General features: G+C 57.3%; 1 protein-coding gene across 2 annotated transcripts in view; it reads left to right on the plus strand.

Annotated features, from left to right (window-relative positions):
• The window catches only part of NOTCH1 (notch receptor 1), a 48,675-nt gene extending 43,380 nt beyond the window's left edge, over positions 1-5,295 (plus strand). For both annotated transcript variants that reach the window (XM_058524463.1, XM_058524464.1), the window contains 4 exons: positions 256-551; positions 1,784-1,931; positions 2,018-2,115; positions 3,486-5,295. In XM_058524463.1, the coding sequence (XP_058380446.1) occupies positions 256-551; positions 1,784-1,931; positions 2,018-2,115; positions 3,486-5,006 (2,063 nt within the window). In that variant the 3' untranslated portion in view covers positions 5,007-5,295. The remainder of the gene's footprint in view (positions 1-255; positions 552-1,783; positions 1,932-2,017; positions 2,116-3,485) is intronic.
• Positions 5,296-17,928: the final 12,633 nt, after the last annotated feature.

A 17,928-nucleotide genomic window follows, 5' to 3' on the forward strand; every position in this document is an offset into this window, starting at 1 on the left:
TGTGTGGATTGTCAGTGAAGATGGGACAGGTCAGGAAGCAGAGCCACGGGGGTCTCCATTGCCTACTGGCCAGTTGGCAACTGGACTTGGCTCTGTCCCTTGGGAAGCTCAGGTTGGTTTCGGTGGCCCTATGTGCATGGTCCCCGCAGGCACGACCACCCGCCAACTCAGGACCATTGTCAGGCTCCCCAGAGCCACTGCTGGCGGCCAGCCTTCCTGACTAAGTCCCCGCCCCCATCTCTGCCCTCACTGCAGATGGCTTCACGCCCCTCATGATCGCCTCCTGCAGCGGAGGGGGCCTGGAGACCGGCAACAGCGAAGAGGAGGAGGATGCACCGGCCGTCATCTCGGACTTCATCTACCAGGGCGCCAGTCTGCACAACCAGACCGACCGCACCGGAGAGACTGCCCTGCACCTGGCCGCCCGCTACTCACGCTCCGACGCGGCCAAGCGCCTGCTGGAGGCCAGCGCCGATGCCAACATTCAGGACAACATGGGGCGCACCCCACTGCATGCGGCCGTGTCTGCCGATGCGCAGGGCGTCTTCCAGGTGGGCAGCTGCTGCTGTGCACGCACCCTCCTGCCCACCCCAAGCTGCCTTCCCTCCTCTTGGTCTGGGCTGGTGACGGCTCACGTGGGCCCCGAGTGCTGGTCCCAAACATAGCCTAAGCAGAGACAGCTGGTGTCTTCATCCTCAGCCTTTGCACTGTGAACGGGGCACGAGGGTGTCAAACCCTGTCCATTGTCCTTGCAGGAGGCGGTCCAGCAGGGGCCGGGGACCTGCAGGGGGAGCCAGGCTGGAGGCGGTCCAGTAGGAGGCCAGGGACCTGCAGGGGGAGCCAGGGCCTCCTCACCGCCTACCCGAGACAGGCTCCCGGTCCTGCTGCAGCCACCCCTCACAGCCTCACGCCTCCTTCCGAGCCTTGGCCGGAGGCATAGCCTGTGGCGGTGAGAAGAAGGGTTTAGAGGCTGCTCGCAGCCTGCAGACCTGGGGCTTTGGCCCTCCCGGGGAGCCTGGGGCAGGGGTGGATTGAGGGATTTGGATGCCTGGGTCTCCAGGGAGTGGCACTGGCTGAGGCTCCTTTTGCAAGCCGCCAGCCAGTCCCCTGCTGCACGTCCCCAGGCTCGGGGCAGCCCTGCCTTGCACGGACGGGCAGGTGTGGTGGGGCACAAATGGGGGGAGTCATCACAGCTTTTGATGTGATAATTTTTAACATGTTGTCCTTGTACAGAATTAAGAAGTTGTGGTTAGCTGAAAGAGGACAGTGTAAATGAGCCCCCGGAGGAGGCCCAGCCGCGTTTGCTGCGGCGGCCTTTCTGGCAGAGAGAGACGTAAATTCCCCCCAGAGTGCTGTGCGGGAAGGAGGCCAACCCTGCACGCTGCTGGGTGCCCAGCTTTTTTCACCCACCAGCAAACGGTGACCATCCTTCCCTGTGACACAGGGTGGGGCAGCATCTAAAGGGCTGCCCGCACTTCTCCCACATGCCTGGACGGACACAGTGTGCTCAGCAGTTCTGAATGTAGCTCTGCTTCCTGTGGCCAGGCAGGGTCTTGACTCATCTGTGTCCTGGGGTGGTGGTGGCAGCCGGGCCCGTGGTGAGGATTAGATGAGGCCACACATGGTCGCCAAGGGGTTGGTCTGTGGGCAGTGCAGACTGCACTCTGCTCCGTGACTGTCCAGCCTTGCTGGAACCACTCAGACCCCTGGAGAGGCTTCATCCGTGTCAGACATTGGTTCCAGGCTCACGTTTGCCAAGCCTGAGACCTTCCCTGTCACCTAGATCCTGATCCGGAACCGAGCCACAGACCTGGACGCCCGCATGCATGACGGCACCACGCCACTGATCCTGGCTGCCCGCCTGGCTGTGGAGGGCATGCTGGAAGACCTCATTAACTCGCATGCCGACGTCAACGCCGTGGACGACCTGGGTAAGTTGGGGTGCGGCCTGGCCCTTGGTGGTCAGGCTCTCTGCCGACTGATCTGCCCCAACCCTCCCTCTGCTTCCCCGACGCAGGCAAGTCCGCCCTGCACTGGGCCGCCGCAGTGAACAACGTGGAGGCTGCCATCGTGCTCCTGAAGAATGGGGCCAACAAGGACATGCAGAACAACAAGGTGGGCTGGGGGCAGGTGCGGGACTGGGACATCACTTCACCCAGTGCCACTGCTTTCTGTCCTGGGACCCTCAAGCCGGTGACTTAGCTCCTGGGCCTCAGCATCCTGACCTATGAGGTCCCGGTGAGAACTCCTGGGCACGTAGACGCAGACCCTCAGCTCGGTGCCTGTGCGCCATAGCTCCTTCCTGCATTCAACCACTGTTCACTGATCACCTTCCAAGCCCAGGGCTGCCACCGCGGCAGGGCATGCGTCCCAGCACAGCAGATGGTGCGGCTACAGCTGTCGTATCTGTGTCACGTATCTGTGACGTGGACCTCCCCTCTGTCCTCGGCTGTCACCAAGCAGGGCAGGGTGACCCAGATGGTGCAGACTGAGCCAGAACGCTGGTGGGTTGGGGGGCTTGGTGCATTGTGAGGCCCCCAGATGTAAATGTGAACAGCCACCTTCTTGCATGTGGACCCGCCCCCTCACCTCGCTCACCATTGCCATGGTCTGTCCCCTGAGGCTAAGGAAGCTCTTTTTCCCTCCCCAACCCCAATCTGACCCCGTGGCTCCTGAACCTGTCCCTGGGTTCCCCTGGGCACTTGGCACAGAAGTGCAGGTGCCGCACCTGGCCCGTCCACACTCCACTGACCCCCAGTTGCTTTTTAAGCCGGGTCTCCCGCTCTCCTAGGTGAGGGGGCAGCAAGTGTTGGGCCCCAGGGGGCATGGTTGGACCCAGGCTCCTGAGTCCCCGGTGGGGCCAAGTCGTGACCCCACCTTGGTTGGGGAGACTGCCCTTTGGAGATGCAGGGACTGGCCAAAGGGCCTCGGGGCTGTGGCCAGTGCCTTGTGTGTGTGCCAGGCAGGCACCATCTAAGCCTTATCCCCCACGCAGCAGCCTTGCGGGGATATGTGGCATGTCCACTGTACAGACGAGAAAACTCAGGCCCAGGGAAGGAGCTAAGATGTCAGGGTCACTTGGGACCATCTGGATGGCGACCTCCCACCCCAGTGCCCATGGCTACGCTCGAGGGATCCCCAGACCCCTGAAGTTGCTGCAGTGTTTGTGTCTGTGCGGTGTTGGAGGGAAGGAAGAGACGCCACAGTTGGTTAGATTTCTGGTGGGGGTCTGTGACTCTCATAAAGGTAAAGCCCTACTGAGTTAGGGTATAGGGTCCCACAGACCCCCTCTGAGAGGGTCTCAGAAAATGTATTTAAAGTGTTTTTTAAAAAACAAGACGACTTAATCGGGCCAGGTAAGGGTAGGGCGCCGGGAGAGGTCGAGATGAGCTTCCACCCCTGAGGTGGGGGTGGGAGTCGAGCCGTTGGTCCCTCTGGTGACAGGACGTTGGTGAGGGTGACCCCTCCTCTCCCCGTTCCCCCAGGAGGAGACACCTCTGTTCCTGGCCGCCCGGGAGGGCAGCTACGAGACCGCCAAGGTGCTGCTGGATCACTTTGCCAACCGGGACATCACCGACCACATGGACCGCCTGCCACGCGACATCGCGCAGGAGCGCATGCACCACGACATCGTGCGGCTGCTGGATGAGTGCAGCCTGGTGCGCAGCCCGCAGCTGCACGGCGCCACCCTGGGCGGCACGCCCACCCTGTCACCCCCACTCTGCTCACCCAACGGCTACCTGGGCAACCTCAAGCCGACCGTGCAGGGTAAGAAGGCCCGCAAGCCCAGCACCAAGGGCCTGGCCTGCGGCGGCAAGGAGGCAAAGGACCTCAAAGCACGGAGGAAGAAGTCCCAGGATGGCAAGGGCTGCCTGCTGGATGGCTCGAGTGTGCTGTCGCCCGTGGACTCCCTCGAGTCGCCTCACGGCTACCTGTCGGACGTGGCCTCCCCGCCCCTGATGCCCTCCCCGTTCCAGCAGTCTCCATCTATGCCCCTCAACCACCTGCCCGGCATGCCTGACACCCACCTGGGTGTCAGCCACCTGAGCGTGGCGGCCAAGCCCGACATGGCAGCGCTGGGCGGGGGTGGCCGACTGGCCTTCGAAGCAGGTGCCCCGCGCCTCTCCCACCTGCCCGTGGCCTCCAGTACCAGCACGGTCCTGGGTACCGGCGGCAGCAGTGGGGTTGTGAATTTCACCGTGGGTGGGGCCACGGGCTTGAGTGGCCAGTGTGAGTGGCTGTCCCGGCTGCAGAACGGCCTGGTGCCCAACCAGTACAACCCGCTGCGAGGGAGCGTGGCGCCAAGCACCCTGAGCACGCAGGCCCCCGCCCTGCCGCATAGCATGATGGGCCCACTGCACGGTGGCCTCCCCGCCACTGCCCTGTCCCAGATGATGAGCTACCAGGCCCTGCCCACCACACGGCTGACCACCCAGCCTCACCTGGTGCAGACCCAGCAGCTACAGCAGGTACAGCAGCAGCAGCAGCAGCAAAACTTACAGATGCAGCAGCAACAGCAAAATTTACAGATGCAGCAGCAGAGCATGCAGCCGCAGCAAAACCTGCAGCCGCAGCCGCCCCAGCCGCACCTCAGCGTGAGCTCGGCTGCCAACAGCCACATGGGCCGGAGCTTCCTGGGTGGAGAGCCGAGCCAGGCGGACGTGCAGCCGCTGGGCCCCAGCAGCCTGGCAGTGCACACCATCCTGCAGCAGGACAGCCAGGTCCTGCCCACGTCACTGCCGTCCTCGCTGGCCCCGCCCATGACCACCGCCCAGTTCCTGACGCCGCCCTCCCAGCACAGTTACTCCTCCTCGCCCGTGGACAACACCCCCAGCCACCAGCTGCAGGTGCCCGAGCATCCCTTCCTCACCCCGTCCCCCGAGTCTCCCGACCAGTGGTCCAGCTCGTCGCCACATTCCAACATCTCCGATTGGTCCGAGGGCATCTCCAGCCCGCCCACCAGCATGCAGTCCCAGATCGCCCACATTCCGGAGGCCTTCAAGTAAACAGCCGGCGCCCTCCCGGGACCCCGAGCTTCCTTTCCCAAGCCTCGCTGGGGTGTTTGTGTGCGCTCCGCAGACGTCGGGACCCACCAAAGGAGGTTTTTTTTTTTTTAAGAAACGTGTTTTTATACAAAATAAGAGAACATGGATTTTAATTTTTTTTTTTAGTATTTATTTATGTACTTTTATTTTACATGGAAACACTGCCTTTTTATTTATATGTACTGTTTTCTATGGCACCAGGTAGCGAGTTTTATCTGTTCCAAGAAAATAAAGTAGTTCTCAGTTTTGACTTTCCTTACATATTTCTAAAACATAAACAAAGATTCATGATTTATAAATGCGATTTATTTATTTTTTTTTTTTTCAAAATCCGAAAAGAAATGATGTCGGAGAAGGGAGGTTCCAACTAGCAGTGTCCAAACACCTCCCGGGTGTCCAGGCCTGCTTCCGTTGCCCTGGAGCTCCCCACGCCCACGCCTCCCCAGACCCGTGCCCCGGCCTTACCGGCCCTCTGTGAGAGGATACACCTAGGGACGGGCAGAACATTCGCACCTTCGGCACACGGATTAATTTGCATCTAAAATGGGAAAATAAGGGCCGGCCCTGTGGCTTAGCGGTTAAGTGCGTGTGCTCCACTGCTGGCGGCCCGGGTTCGGATCCCGGGCGCGCACCAACGCACCGCTTCTCCAGCCATGCCGAGGCCGCGTCCCACATACAGCAACTAGAAGGATGTGCAGCTGTGACATACAACTATCTACTGGGGCTTTGGGGAGAAAAAATACATAAATAAAAATAAGTAAAATGGGAAAATAAGATGTAAAAGGATGAGGTTTACACATTGTGGTGTTTTCTTAGTGATTTTTAAAAAACTTGTTCTTGGGGTGACCTGAGAGTCCACTTCATGGTACAATCATGAATCTTTGTTGCAGGTTCAGTATTACGTAGTTCTTTGATCTCATAAGCTCCTTCCTTTTGGAAGCTCCTCTACCCCACACCCCCTTGCTGTTAAGCCTCATGTAGGGTGAAGAGTCGGAAGTGCGGCTGTGTGGTGCCCACCTTGGATGCCACATGGAGGAATCCTACCCTTTTCTGGGGAAGGACACTGCCTGGGCCGCCCCGTTGGAGGCCCAGCATCTCAGCTTGAGCAACGCCTTCCGGATTTGGCGGAGGACGGACTGGCGCTGTGGGGGCCTGGGCTCGGCTCGCAGGGCCAACTGCTGAAGGGCCCTGTTTTTATAGACTTGCCAGGGCAACCTACACTGAGGTTCTAGAACAACATAGCTGTGTCTGGCCTCGGTGCGTGGAGACCGCCCGTCCCAAGGCCTGGCACGGCTTGGTGGGGCAGTGCATTCGGGGTGACAGGAGCCTGCTCTCAAGTTGAGGGAGCATGTGCCCAGGGGAGGAGCAGGTTCTTGTGGTATCAAGTATAAGCCTGTGGCACAGTGTCTGTAAATACAACTTTAAAGGTGGATTTTGTTTAAAAAATCTGAATGGACAAGTCTGTCGGGGGTCATGCTGATGAGGGATGTCGGAACATGGCTCCACTCACAACCCAGGCCTCGGGACCCGGAGCTCCTAGGAGCGGAACGAGGAAGGTTCTGCCTCCGCCCTCGGTGCTCGGGCAGCCTCTCGGCGGGGGCAGAGGACGTTGTGCCGGCCCTAGTGGGCATGACCAGACGCGTCCTAACGTGTTGATTTTCAATGTGTTTATAAAATAGAGTGTAGTTTACAGAAAAAGGAAACTTTTTAAAAAAAAAGTTATCTACATGCAAAACTGTAGGTAATGAAAATGACGTATTTTTTTTCATCTTTTTTTTGTTAACTGATTTGCAATAAAAATGATGCTGTTGGTCATCCAGATTTTGCTAAACTCGGCTGTGGTGCGGGCTCACTTTCTGGGAGGGAGGGCAGGCCATTCTGCCCCTTCTGGCAGGAGAGCAATGGAGACACGACCGAGCCCTGGCCCACAGGTGCTGGGGCCACCCTGTCTCTTTCTTTTTTTTACTTTTTTTTTTTTTTGTGAGGAAGATCAGCCCTGTGGTAACATCTGCCAGTCCTCCTCTTTTTGCTGAGGAAGACTGGCCCTGGGCTAACATCCGTGCCCATTTTCCTCCACTTTATATGGGACGCCGCCGCAGCATGGCTTGCCAAGCGGTGCGTCGGTGCGCGCCCAGGATCCAAACCTGAGAACCCTGGGCTGCCGCAGCAGAGCGCACGCACTTAACAGCTTGCGCCACCGGGCCGGCCCCACACTGTCTCTTCAGAAGTTCTAGCGGTGTCTCTGCATCTACTGGGGCCAGGCCCTGTGCGGGGAGGCGGGGACACGGCAGTGAGCAGGGCCTATGCAGCCCATCGCAGGGGACTCGTATGTCTGGGGTGATGCACGTGGGGACACCAGGTTCTCGGCTCGCCCACCTGTCTGGACCACAGAAGGGTGAGGCACCACTTACCCAGCCTAGGGAGGCTGCCACAGGCAGGAGGGGCACGAGGAGTGGCCTGCAGGCCACAGGGAGAAATCCACACTCTAACCAAGGGCAAAGGGAGCCACAGAAGCATCCGAGCAGGGGCCTCTGGGGGTAACACGGCGAGTGGGGAAGGCTCCATAAACCCAGGGGGCCCCTGGCTGAGCAGTACTGTTGACTTGGGAATCCGAGCAGGGCCATCAGACCCAGCCCCTGCCAGGCACCCACATGGGCTTCCCCTTCTCCTGCCTGTGCTTCTGTCTCTACCTGGCCACACCCCTCCTCCCCATGTGGCCACGCCCCCAGACCGGTGGATTGAAACCATATCAGCAAAGCGAGAGTGATATGCCCCTTCTACTGCACTGGACCAGCCTATCCACGTGCAGGTGTGAACCCAAGGTTTCCTCACTGAGTTGGGATGCTTCTTTCCTGCCCAGCACAGTGCTGGGCACCAGGATATGTGGATGGGACAAGAGATCCAGGAAATGAAATAGGGCCAGTGGCCCAACTTTCATCTTTAGAGGAAGTGGACTCCGCCTGAATTCTGCCCAAAGAACTGCCCTGGAATTCCACTCCTGGGTGTGCACCCAAAAGAGGTGAGAACTGACTCAAGTCCACGTCCACACACGTTCACAGCAGCCAAGAGGTGGGAGCAGCCCCAGTGCCTGTCAGCTGATAAACGGATGAACAACATGTGGTGGATCCACAATGCCATGGTTAATTTTATGTGTCAGCTTGGCTGGGCCATGTGGCAAAACATGAAAGTGTTTCTGGATGAGATTAACATTTGAACCAGTGGACTGAGAAAAGCAGATGCCCTCCCCAATGTCGGTGGGCCTCATCCAATCAGTCGAAGGCCTGAACAGAACAAAAAGTCTGAGAAAAAGAGACATCCTCCTGCCTGACCACTTGAGCTGGAACATCAGTTTTTTCCTGCCTGTAGGCTTCTACTGAAACATCAGCTCTTCTTGGGTCTCGAGCCTGCTGACTTTCAGATTAAAGCTTACAACCATCGGCTTTCCTGGTTCTCAGGCCTTCAGACTCAGACTAGACTATACCATCGGCTCTCCTGGGTCTGCAGCTTGCTGACCACAAGGGACTTGGGACTTCTCGGCCTCCATAGTTATGTCAGCCAATTCCTTACAACAAATCTCTTTATATATACATACATCCTATAGGTTCTGTTTCTCTGGAGAACCCAGACTAGTACACACACAATGGACTGTTATCAGCCATGAAAAAGAACGAAGCACTGACACCCACTAGAGCATGGCCGAACCTTGAAAAAAAACATCATTCTGAGTGAAAGCAGGCAGACACAAGAGGCCATATAATGCGAGACTCAATTCGTATGAAATGTCCAGAACAGGTAAAATGTCCAAATCGGTAACAATAGAGACAGAAAGCAGATTGACGGTTCCCTGGCTGGGGCGGGGGGATGGGAAGCAACTACTTGACGGGTCTGGGGTTTTACTTTGGGGCGAGGAGATGTTCTGAACTCGCTAGAGGTGGTGGTTGCACAGCATTTTGAATGTACTAAATGCTACTGAATTGTTTGCTTCAAAGTGGTTGTTATGCTCTGTGAATTTTACTTCAATCAATTATTTTTTAAAAAGAGAGAAAGAACTCCTAGCACTGTTTGAACTTCCAAGAAATTCGTTCGGATTGTGGGATTCCCACAGACACAAGAGGCTGGGCCACGGGGAACTCGCTGGTCTTAAGGAGAATCTCTCTGCTCCCCAGAGTCTCTGGAGCCCCCAGCAGCCGGGAGGAAGCCCACAGAGGGGAACAATGCCATCTCTGAGCCTCAATCTTCTTGTGTTTGAGCTGGGCATGCTAAGAACCGAGCCCTGCACATCTCCTGGCAGGCAGGGACCTGGGGGAAGGCCAGCTACAGAGGGCTGCCCCGTGTGGAGCGGCGTGGGGAGCCTCTAGGCAGACAGGCTCTGCCCTCCCCGCTCAGCCCTCCCAGTCCTTCCTCAGGGACTCAATCCTTACCTATCCCCTGGGCTCTGAAGCACTGGTGGAGATTCCCTGGGCCCCAGAGGAACCCACCACAGGCTGAAGGGAAACCTGAGACCCACCCATTTTTCCCACCCATTTTTCCCACTAGGGCCCGGAGCTGCTCCCGCTGCCCCAGCTCCAGAGCCCCTGCTGCCAACCGGCCTCTGCCTCTAATTCCTGGACACAAAACCTGAGTCGGCTTCTTCCACCAGCTGCCACCCTCGGAAGGACCCCTGCCCAACCACCATGGATTTCTCAGGGAGGACACAGCCTCTCCCTCAGCGCTAAGCTCAGCCAAGACACCCCTAACTTGGGGGTCTGTTATGGGCTGAATTCTGCCCCCTAAAATTCATATGTTGAAGTCCTAGCTCCCAGGACCTCAGAACATGGCTCTATTTGGAGATGGGGTCTTTAGAGAGGTAACTAAGGTAAAATGAGGTCTTTAGGGTGGGCCTTAACCCAATCTGACTGGTGACCTTATAAGAAGAGGGGATTAGGACACAGACACACACAGAGGGATGACCATGTGAGGACACAGGGAGAAGACAGCTGTCTTCAAGCCCAGGAGAGAGGACTCAGGAGGAACCAGCCCTGCTCACACCTTGATCTCAGACTACCAGTCTCCAGGATGCGAGAACATTGATTTCTGTTAAGCCACCTGGGCTGTGGTACTTTGTTATTGCAGCCCCAGCAGACTGGTACAGGGTCCCCTTCATACCTCTCCAGTGCCAAATGCATGTCCCAGGGGCCACATCCCAGTAGCACCAGCCAGCCAGCCCAGGTGTCTGCCGTGGTTCCCTCTCTCTCCTCAGGGGGTCACACCCAGGAGGCTGGCATCTTGCTGTTTTCAGCACTCAAAATGCAGGCAGTCAGGACAAGGGCTGCCCGTCCTGATAGGCATGCCTCCTTCATGACTGCTCCCGTGGGGGGCTTTCCTCAATGCCTCAGGGATAATTAGAGCCACATCTTCCAACAGAAATATAATGCAAGCCACGTATGCAATTTTAAATATTTCAGTAGTCACATTACAAAAAATGAAAAGAAACAGGTGACGTTTATTTTAATAATACATCTTAGTTAGCCCAATGTATCCAAAATGTTATCGCAACATGTAATTGACATGGAAAGTTAATGAGATAGGTTACATTCTTTCCTTTTTGTACGATGTCACATTCTTTCCTTTTTGTACGATGTCTTTGAAACCCAGCGTGTGCTTTAGGCTTACAGTGCACCGCAGTTTCGACACACACAGTTCAGGTGCTCTGCCGCCACACGTGGCTCATGCCTAGAGCATTAGATGGCGCGGATTTAAATGATCAACGTGGCCTCCGGGCACCTCTCAGCACCACAGGGAAATCCGAGGCGTGTCATTGGCGTGGTGTCTTGCTCTACATTGTTCCAGAGTGAGCCCCAAATGAGGCTCTGGCCAGAGCAAAGAGGGGACCCAGGAGCCAGGAGGGCGGCACCAGGGCCCACAGGTTAAACAGACTGGCAGAGCTGCCCCGTGCTGAGAGACGAGCAGAGCGTCATGGCCTCAGCACTACTCAGCAGACCGTCAGCAGCCCGCTGCTCCCTTCCCCAAGAAAGTCTCCCTTCCAGAGAGGCTGCTTAGCAGTAGAGCTTATCTCCGAGTGCGGCTCCGTATCTCATCAGGGATCAATGATAAATCATTTGTGGGCCAGCCCAACCCAGAGACCACACCCAGGAGCCTTGCTGGAGGGGACAGAGCTGTCAGCACAGACAGACCACGGGGAGCTTCGCAGGGTCACTTCCTGTGGTGAATGCCCCACCACAGGGGTCCCTGGCATAACGCCAGAGGATTATTCTGTAAAAGTTTCAACCAGAAACCTAAACAATGTGGTCCAGCTTGGTCCCAGAACAAGTGGAGACCTAGAAGCACTGTGTCCCGAGGGGTGTTTGGTGGGAGGTCGGTGGGTTTGGGAAGCCCTGGGTCAGAGGATCCTTGACTGCAGGACCCCTTGGCCTTTGAAATGCTCGTGTGCACCGTGGGTCTCTAAGAGGGGAAGCTTGCGCAGCAGTTCCCAAATGGGCTCACCCTCGTTGCAGATAAAGGCCTGCTCCGAGCATCTCCATCTTAAAGATGTCCCACCAGGCTGCCCAGCTGTGCTTCCCCATCTGTGTCGTTCCACTTCTCACCTTCCCTGCAGCAGCCGCTGGACCCTAGCAGGGACTTGGCGTCCCTGAGCCTCAGTGTTAAAGTGGGTAAAGTGGGAACCACTCCGAGCCGACCTCCTGGGCTTGCAGTGGGGACCCGTAAGGTCACCAGCATAGAGCTCCTGGCGCACGGTAAGGGCTCAGGGATGCCACAGCCGTTGTTATCATTACACAATCTAGACCTGCGCTCTTTGCGCTCCCCCTGCGTGCCTGTGTGGGCTCGCTCAAGCCAGGCAGCGGCCCATTCAGTAGATTCTGTCACCATCCCTGTCCAGGTCGGAGAAACCCCGGGCTCAAAGAGGTGACAGTCTGCGCTACAAAAGCGTTATTTATGCATGATACAACAGGTGCCTCACGTGCAGGGCCTCAGAATTAAATTTTCGACATTTTTGACACAATCTTGGATGGATTTGTGGCCTGTTCCTGGACCACACGGCTTGTGATGCGTTACCAATGTTTATTATGAATCTATCATTTTTTATAGATGCATGGTATTTACTATGAATCTCTGTATCTTCGGCGAGATTGCATTGCATTTTGTGGAAAGTGTCCCCAGCCCCAGGTAACCATTTCACGACACTATAGCTCTTGCCACCTGTTTTGGCATTTCTTCATTTAAAAAAACAAGCCTTAGGGGCCGGCCCAGTGTATAGTGGTTAAGTTCTCGCGTTCTGCTTCGGCGGCCCGGGGTTTGCGGGTTCGGATCCCAGGTGCGGACCTGCACACCTCTTGTCAAGCCATGCTGTGGCAGCATCTCACATACAAAATAGAGGAAGATGGGCACAGATGTTAGCCCAGGGCTAATCTTCCTCAGCAAAAAGAGGAAGACTGGCAACGGATGTTAACTCAGGGCTGATCTTCCTCACCAAAAAAACAAAAAACAAAAAATGAGCCTCATAAAAGCGTGTGGCTTTAAGTTACTTATTCTCCACCAACCATTTCCTCATCTGTAAAATAAAAGGAACAAAAGCACACTGACCCTGCACAACATGCTCCCTGCCACACCCTGCTAAGGACCGCACCACTTCCCAGTGCCCCTAGTGGGTGTAGGATGATACGAATATGGATCCTCTTTATTAAAGGGCAACACTTACCAGCCCCCACAGCTGTGAGGATTAAATCACTGAGCACAGAGCTTGAAAAATGCATGTTCTCTGTTATTCCATTTATGGAGCACCGCTGGGTTCAGTAGACCCCCACCCCCAGGAGTCCAGAGAGGAATGATCCCGTGGAGAGGGCTGCAGTCGGGAGGTGATGTGGGGAGCCAAAAACTCCTCTGGCTGCATTGGAGCCAGATCCTGAAGGAGCTCAGGGTGTCCCAGACGCCAGCACCCTGAAGCCCAGAGCTGCCGCGGTTCTGGGAGGAGCCGCCAGCAGGGGCCCGAGGATTTGGAGGAGGCTCTCTGTCTCCCCCTACTGGCAGCGCCCTGCCAGTGCCCCCTTTGGCAAGCTGGTGGTCCCCATAGGGACTTCCACCAGGCGGCTCCACGGTTTATGCCTGCGCTTCACCTAATGCTCAGGGCCATCCCCTGCGACAGTGTTATCATCCCATTTCACAGATGGGGAAACTGAGGCTCAAAGAGGTAGGGGACGTCCTCAAGTTCACCCATTTGACCCAGGGCCGTGTGACGCCCCGGTCCATGTTCCCATAACCATCTGAGGGGTCACTTCCCCTCAGAGGACTGGGAGGGCCTGTAAAGCCTATATGGCTCAGCCCCCTCACTTCTCAGACAAGGACACTGATGCTCAGGGAGGGACTTGCCAAGGTCACTTTGCCAGGAGTTAATGCTGCAGCCAGCCTGGCACTTGGCAACCTGCAGATGTCGAAGTTCTTCCGGGTCCCACCCTAGGCCCTCTCCTCTTCCCAACCCACAGTCCCCCCAGGCCTCCAAGTCCACGCCTCTGACTTAAGTCACCACCAATGCTCCGGACTCTTGCCCTCCTGTCCCGTTCGTTCCTCGGCTGACGTGTGGAGAACCCATGCCGTGCCGAGGCTGTGGATGCAGCTGGCAGCAAGGGATCCCAGTTCTGCCCTCGGGGTCATCAGGGGTTCGGCTCTCCCCCGTCTGGTCCCAGCAGCCTTGCCACTTCCCTAAGGGGCCCAAGGCAACCTCTTGGGCTCCTGGCTCTTGCCAGCGCCTTGCCAGAGAGCCTGAGGGAGGCTAACTTCCTGGCTGAAAGCCCCTCAAAGCTTCCCTCACTATCAGAAGTCAGGTGCAAACCCCCTCGCAGGGCCTGCAGAGCCCCACGCAGTGCACACCCTCCAGACCCCACACTGTCTCCCGCTTTCTGGGTTTCTGCCCCTTGCCACTAAAGAGGCTTCTGTTTGCTTCAGCCATCAATGCTCCTTCTCCTCCATCCTTGCCTCTGCCCCATCCCCAGCGGGTGGGATTCAGGCCTTGCCGGGTGCCCTCACGGTGCCTCCCGCCCACACTGGGCACATGAGCAGCTGTCTGGTGTCCATGATCCCCAAGGTAGAGGCAGGCCTGTCTGTCCCACAGCTACAGCCCCAGCTGCTGGCAGTGCCTGGCACAGAGCAGGGCTCAGCAAACGTCTGCATACAGTGTTGTGAAGGTCTCCCAGGATTCTCCAGGGCCACACTCCAGCTCAGGGGACACTACGTAGTTTTTTCCGTGGCTCTGATTCTCTGTGGCCCCGGGTTGGTGTGGAATCAGTCCTGCCTTGGCTTTCTACTTAGACCCTATTGCTTACTTATTGCCTTATATGCTTAGCACTTGGCTCAATGATTAAAAAAAAATTCTCTGATACCTGCAAGGTGCCAGGCATGTTTTGAGATGCTGCAGATGAGAGGCAGTGCCATGCTCGTGCTAACGATGATGCTGACGGTGGTGACATTTGTTAAGCCTGGCCGGGTCAGGGCTTGGCCTGGACGTGACTTTCCTCCTGCAAGTGCCCCCAGGGGTCCAGGATGGCTCTGACAGTACTGGCTTTACACCCTGGGTCTGTACCCTCACGGAGGTGCCTCCTTTGCCCCACACTTGGCCTGGCCACACGCCACCAGCCAACCTGGAAGCACACCACCAGGTGCCCCACATCGCAGAGGCCTGATGCACAGGTGCCACAGAACAAACTCTAACGCACAGGTGTCTCTGCCTCCAGACCCGCTTTCTCCCAAGGGCACTGGCTCCCGCCCCTTTCGCTCCGACCACTTAGTCATCCTCAGCCCTTATCGCCTCCTCCTCCTAAAGCCCTCCCTGCCAGCTCTTTCTACCTCTGAGGCCCTAACACGCTTATTGCCTGGACCAGTCTGCAAGCCCTGTCTCACAAAGGCTGCCCCTTCCTCTCTTCCAGGCTGAGCTGGGCAGGCCTCCCTCCCGTGCCCGCAGCCTCAGCGCCCAGGACTGAGAGTGTGTGTCAGGGGCTGAGCAGAGTGCCTGGCGTGGAGCAGGCCTGTCCCACATACGTCCACAGGCCACACTTTATGTGGCTACTTTATGCCCAGAGGGAGTGAGGGGCAGAGGCTCACGGACCTGGGCCATCTGACCTTCACCTACACTGAGGCCCCCACCCCCAAGGGCTCCTTCGAGGACTGCCTGGCTGGTGGGTGGTCAGGAGAGAGCCACTCCACAATCTAAGAGACTACGAACCCCAGGCTGGGGCTGCTGACTGGAGGGTCCCCCTCCTACGATGTGCTCGCCGTCTAGACAAGCACCATCCAATGGAAATATAATGGCAACCCCATACGGAATTCTAAACTTCCTAGTAGCTACATTAAAAAAACAAAACACATAAAATAAATTTCAATAGTTTTATTTCACCCAGTATATCCAAAGGATTATCATTTCAACATGTAATAAAAAGTTATCAACACGATGTTTTACATTCTCGGCACATACCCTACACTGGGAGCCCAACTCGGTTTGGACCCGCCACCTGTCAGGCGCTCAGTGGTGGCCTCCTTGGACGGCACAGGCTAGCGGGGAGGCCGACTGACGAGATACCGAAAACAACATGACAGAGTGCAGTAACGACGAAAAGGAACAGCAGGGTTCTCGGGCACAGCCTTTGCCCACGGTTCCAACACGCGCGCAGCTGTGTCCTGTGTGCTCTGGGTGACATGACCACAGCTCTGGTCGTGGAGCTCCGAATGAGGAGCTACAATTGTGCCCCCAGGAAAGAGTGACTGATTCTAGCCCACCTAGGAGGGCTTCAGGGAGGTGGTGACATTTGTATCCAGGCTCCAAGTATGAACCAGAGGAGGGATCAGGAGAAAGGAGAGCAGAGTGGACATTGCTGGCAGAGGGAAGGGAGCCTAACCAAGAATAACGACGGCTGTCACGGCAGCACACCTCCTAGGCCCAAGCCCCTGCATGTTCTGTAGCCACAGTCACCCTATCTCCCAATTTGCCCTGAACAGTCGCAGTTCATGCCTGTTGTCCCAGCATACCCCTTTTCAGTCCCCAAATTGTCCAAATGCTCACCCTGTTGAACCCCAGGCTGACGAGGACCTGAGGCTCACGGAAGTTAAGGAAGCTAACAAAGGGCACACATCTAGGTAATAGGCTGGGCCTTAAAGCAGAGGGTCTGCGACTCGGAGCCCTGGCCTCCATCACCCAGAGGCTTGCTGGCTTGGCTATGGGCCCAGGAACTCTCTCCTCCACACCAGGCTACAAACGGCTGAGGACCTGAGGTTTTCACTCAGAGACTTAGCAGGAGAGAATAAGAGAGAGGAAGAAAGACCCAAGGCCCTTAGATCACTGTGCTGATCACAGCCTTCCTTAAAGCCACCCTGTAGAAGTCAACACAATGCTGCCTCTTTAAAGTCTCTGCCCCCGGGGCCCAGAGGTCTTGCATTTGCCCAGGGCAGGTTGGTTTCTGCAGTTTATGTTGTGTACAGGTTAGAGCCCGCCAGGGCCGGCTACAAGGTTAATCAGGACACCAGAGGAGCAAGTCCAGGCTCGGGCTCTTGGGCTCTTGGAACTCAACTTGAGAGTGAAGAGGAGCAAGCCCTGAACCTGAGAGAGTCCACGCCTTCGCCTCTGCTTTCCTCTCTTTGGGGAGGGTTACAATGACATCTCTCCCTGCTCAGTGGTTTGTTGGGACAAAGCGACTGCAGAGCAGTGACCACCAGGAAGAAGTGGATCAAGGCAGTGGGGCCCAGAGCTGAGTTCCACCACCACGTGTTACCTAACTGTGCTGAAACAGATTGGGAACTCGATTTCTGCAAGGCAAATGTTAGCTTAGCAGAGCGGCCACGTCAGATGGGCTGAAACTCTCCCCACACCCACCTGGGGCTAGGACAGCGTGGCTGCTCCCTCGCCAGCGTCACCGCAAACAAACAGCCGAATCACACTCCTTCCTTCTTCCCGGGCCTCTGGGTCCCACGGGTCACGAGGTGCCCTTCCACCCCTGGCAGGCCTCAGGTGCTGCAGCAGCAGGAGCAGCCACCGCCGGGAGCTCGGCTGCTGGGGGATGCAATTGGACAGGCACACTTGCCACCCTTCCTGCCCTCTGGAAGGAGCTGGGACAAGTGGGGCAGGCTGCTACTCTTCCCCGCCCTTGCCAGGCAGGTGTGCAGGTGAGTGCGCAGGGCCTGGCTGGCTGCTTCCTCACCTGCTGAGCCTCCCTTTTCTCACTGGGAAAATGAGGATACAAATGGCGGGCCCCTATTCGCTAAGATCCTGCATGGGGGGCCTCAGATGGTGCAGATGGTGCCTGCTGGGCGGGCACCGGGATGAGGCAGCAGCCTGGGGGAGGAGCTGGAGGCTGGGGCCCAGCAGCCCAGCCTGTCACTCAGTACCTTGGGGTTCGCGCTCAGTCAACACGAATAGCTACTCACAACGGCTGGGGAACACCGAATAGAGCCCCTGGCCTCGGTCCACCGGGCTCGGCGGTTTAGGGGACACGACTGGGCACAGAGCGGCTGCTCTCACTGGGAGAAGAGTCAGGGGCCTCGAGGGGCATCACGGCTGGCAAGAGGGCCGGGCGAGGCCGGGACGGAGTGTGTGCGCGGGGAGGCGCGGAGGGGCCGGCAGAGCCGGGAGGAGAGGGACTGGGGGGGCTGGGGGCTGAGGCCGGCGGCGCCTGTCCCTCCAGGGATCTGTGCGGAGCGGACGGGCACCGCTTCCCGAGAGCCAGGTGTGGACGGAAACGAAGCTCCGGGGCTGAACGCGAACCACCAGCCGTAACCAGGCAACCGGCGGGCCGCCGCGAGGTGCGCACGCGCAGTCCCTGGCGGCGGGCGCATGCGCGGTCGCCTCCCGCCCATCTCCCAGCCTTCGCGTGAACCCAACGGCAGAATGGGAGGAGTGCGCCTGCGC

The sequence above is a fragment of the Diceros bicornis genome, chromosome 28 (assembly GCF_020826845.1).
Source record: "Diceros bicornis minor isolate mBicDic1 chromosome 28, mDicBic1.mat.cur, whole genome shotgun sequence".
Taxonomy (NCBI): domain Eukaryota; kingdom Metazoa; phylum Chordata; class Mammalia; order Perissodactyla; family Rhinocerotidae; genus Diceros; species Diceros bicornis.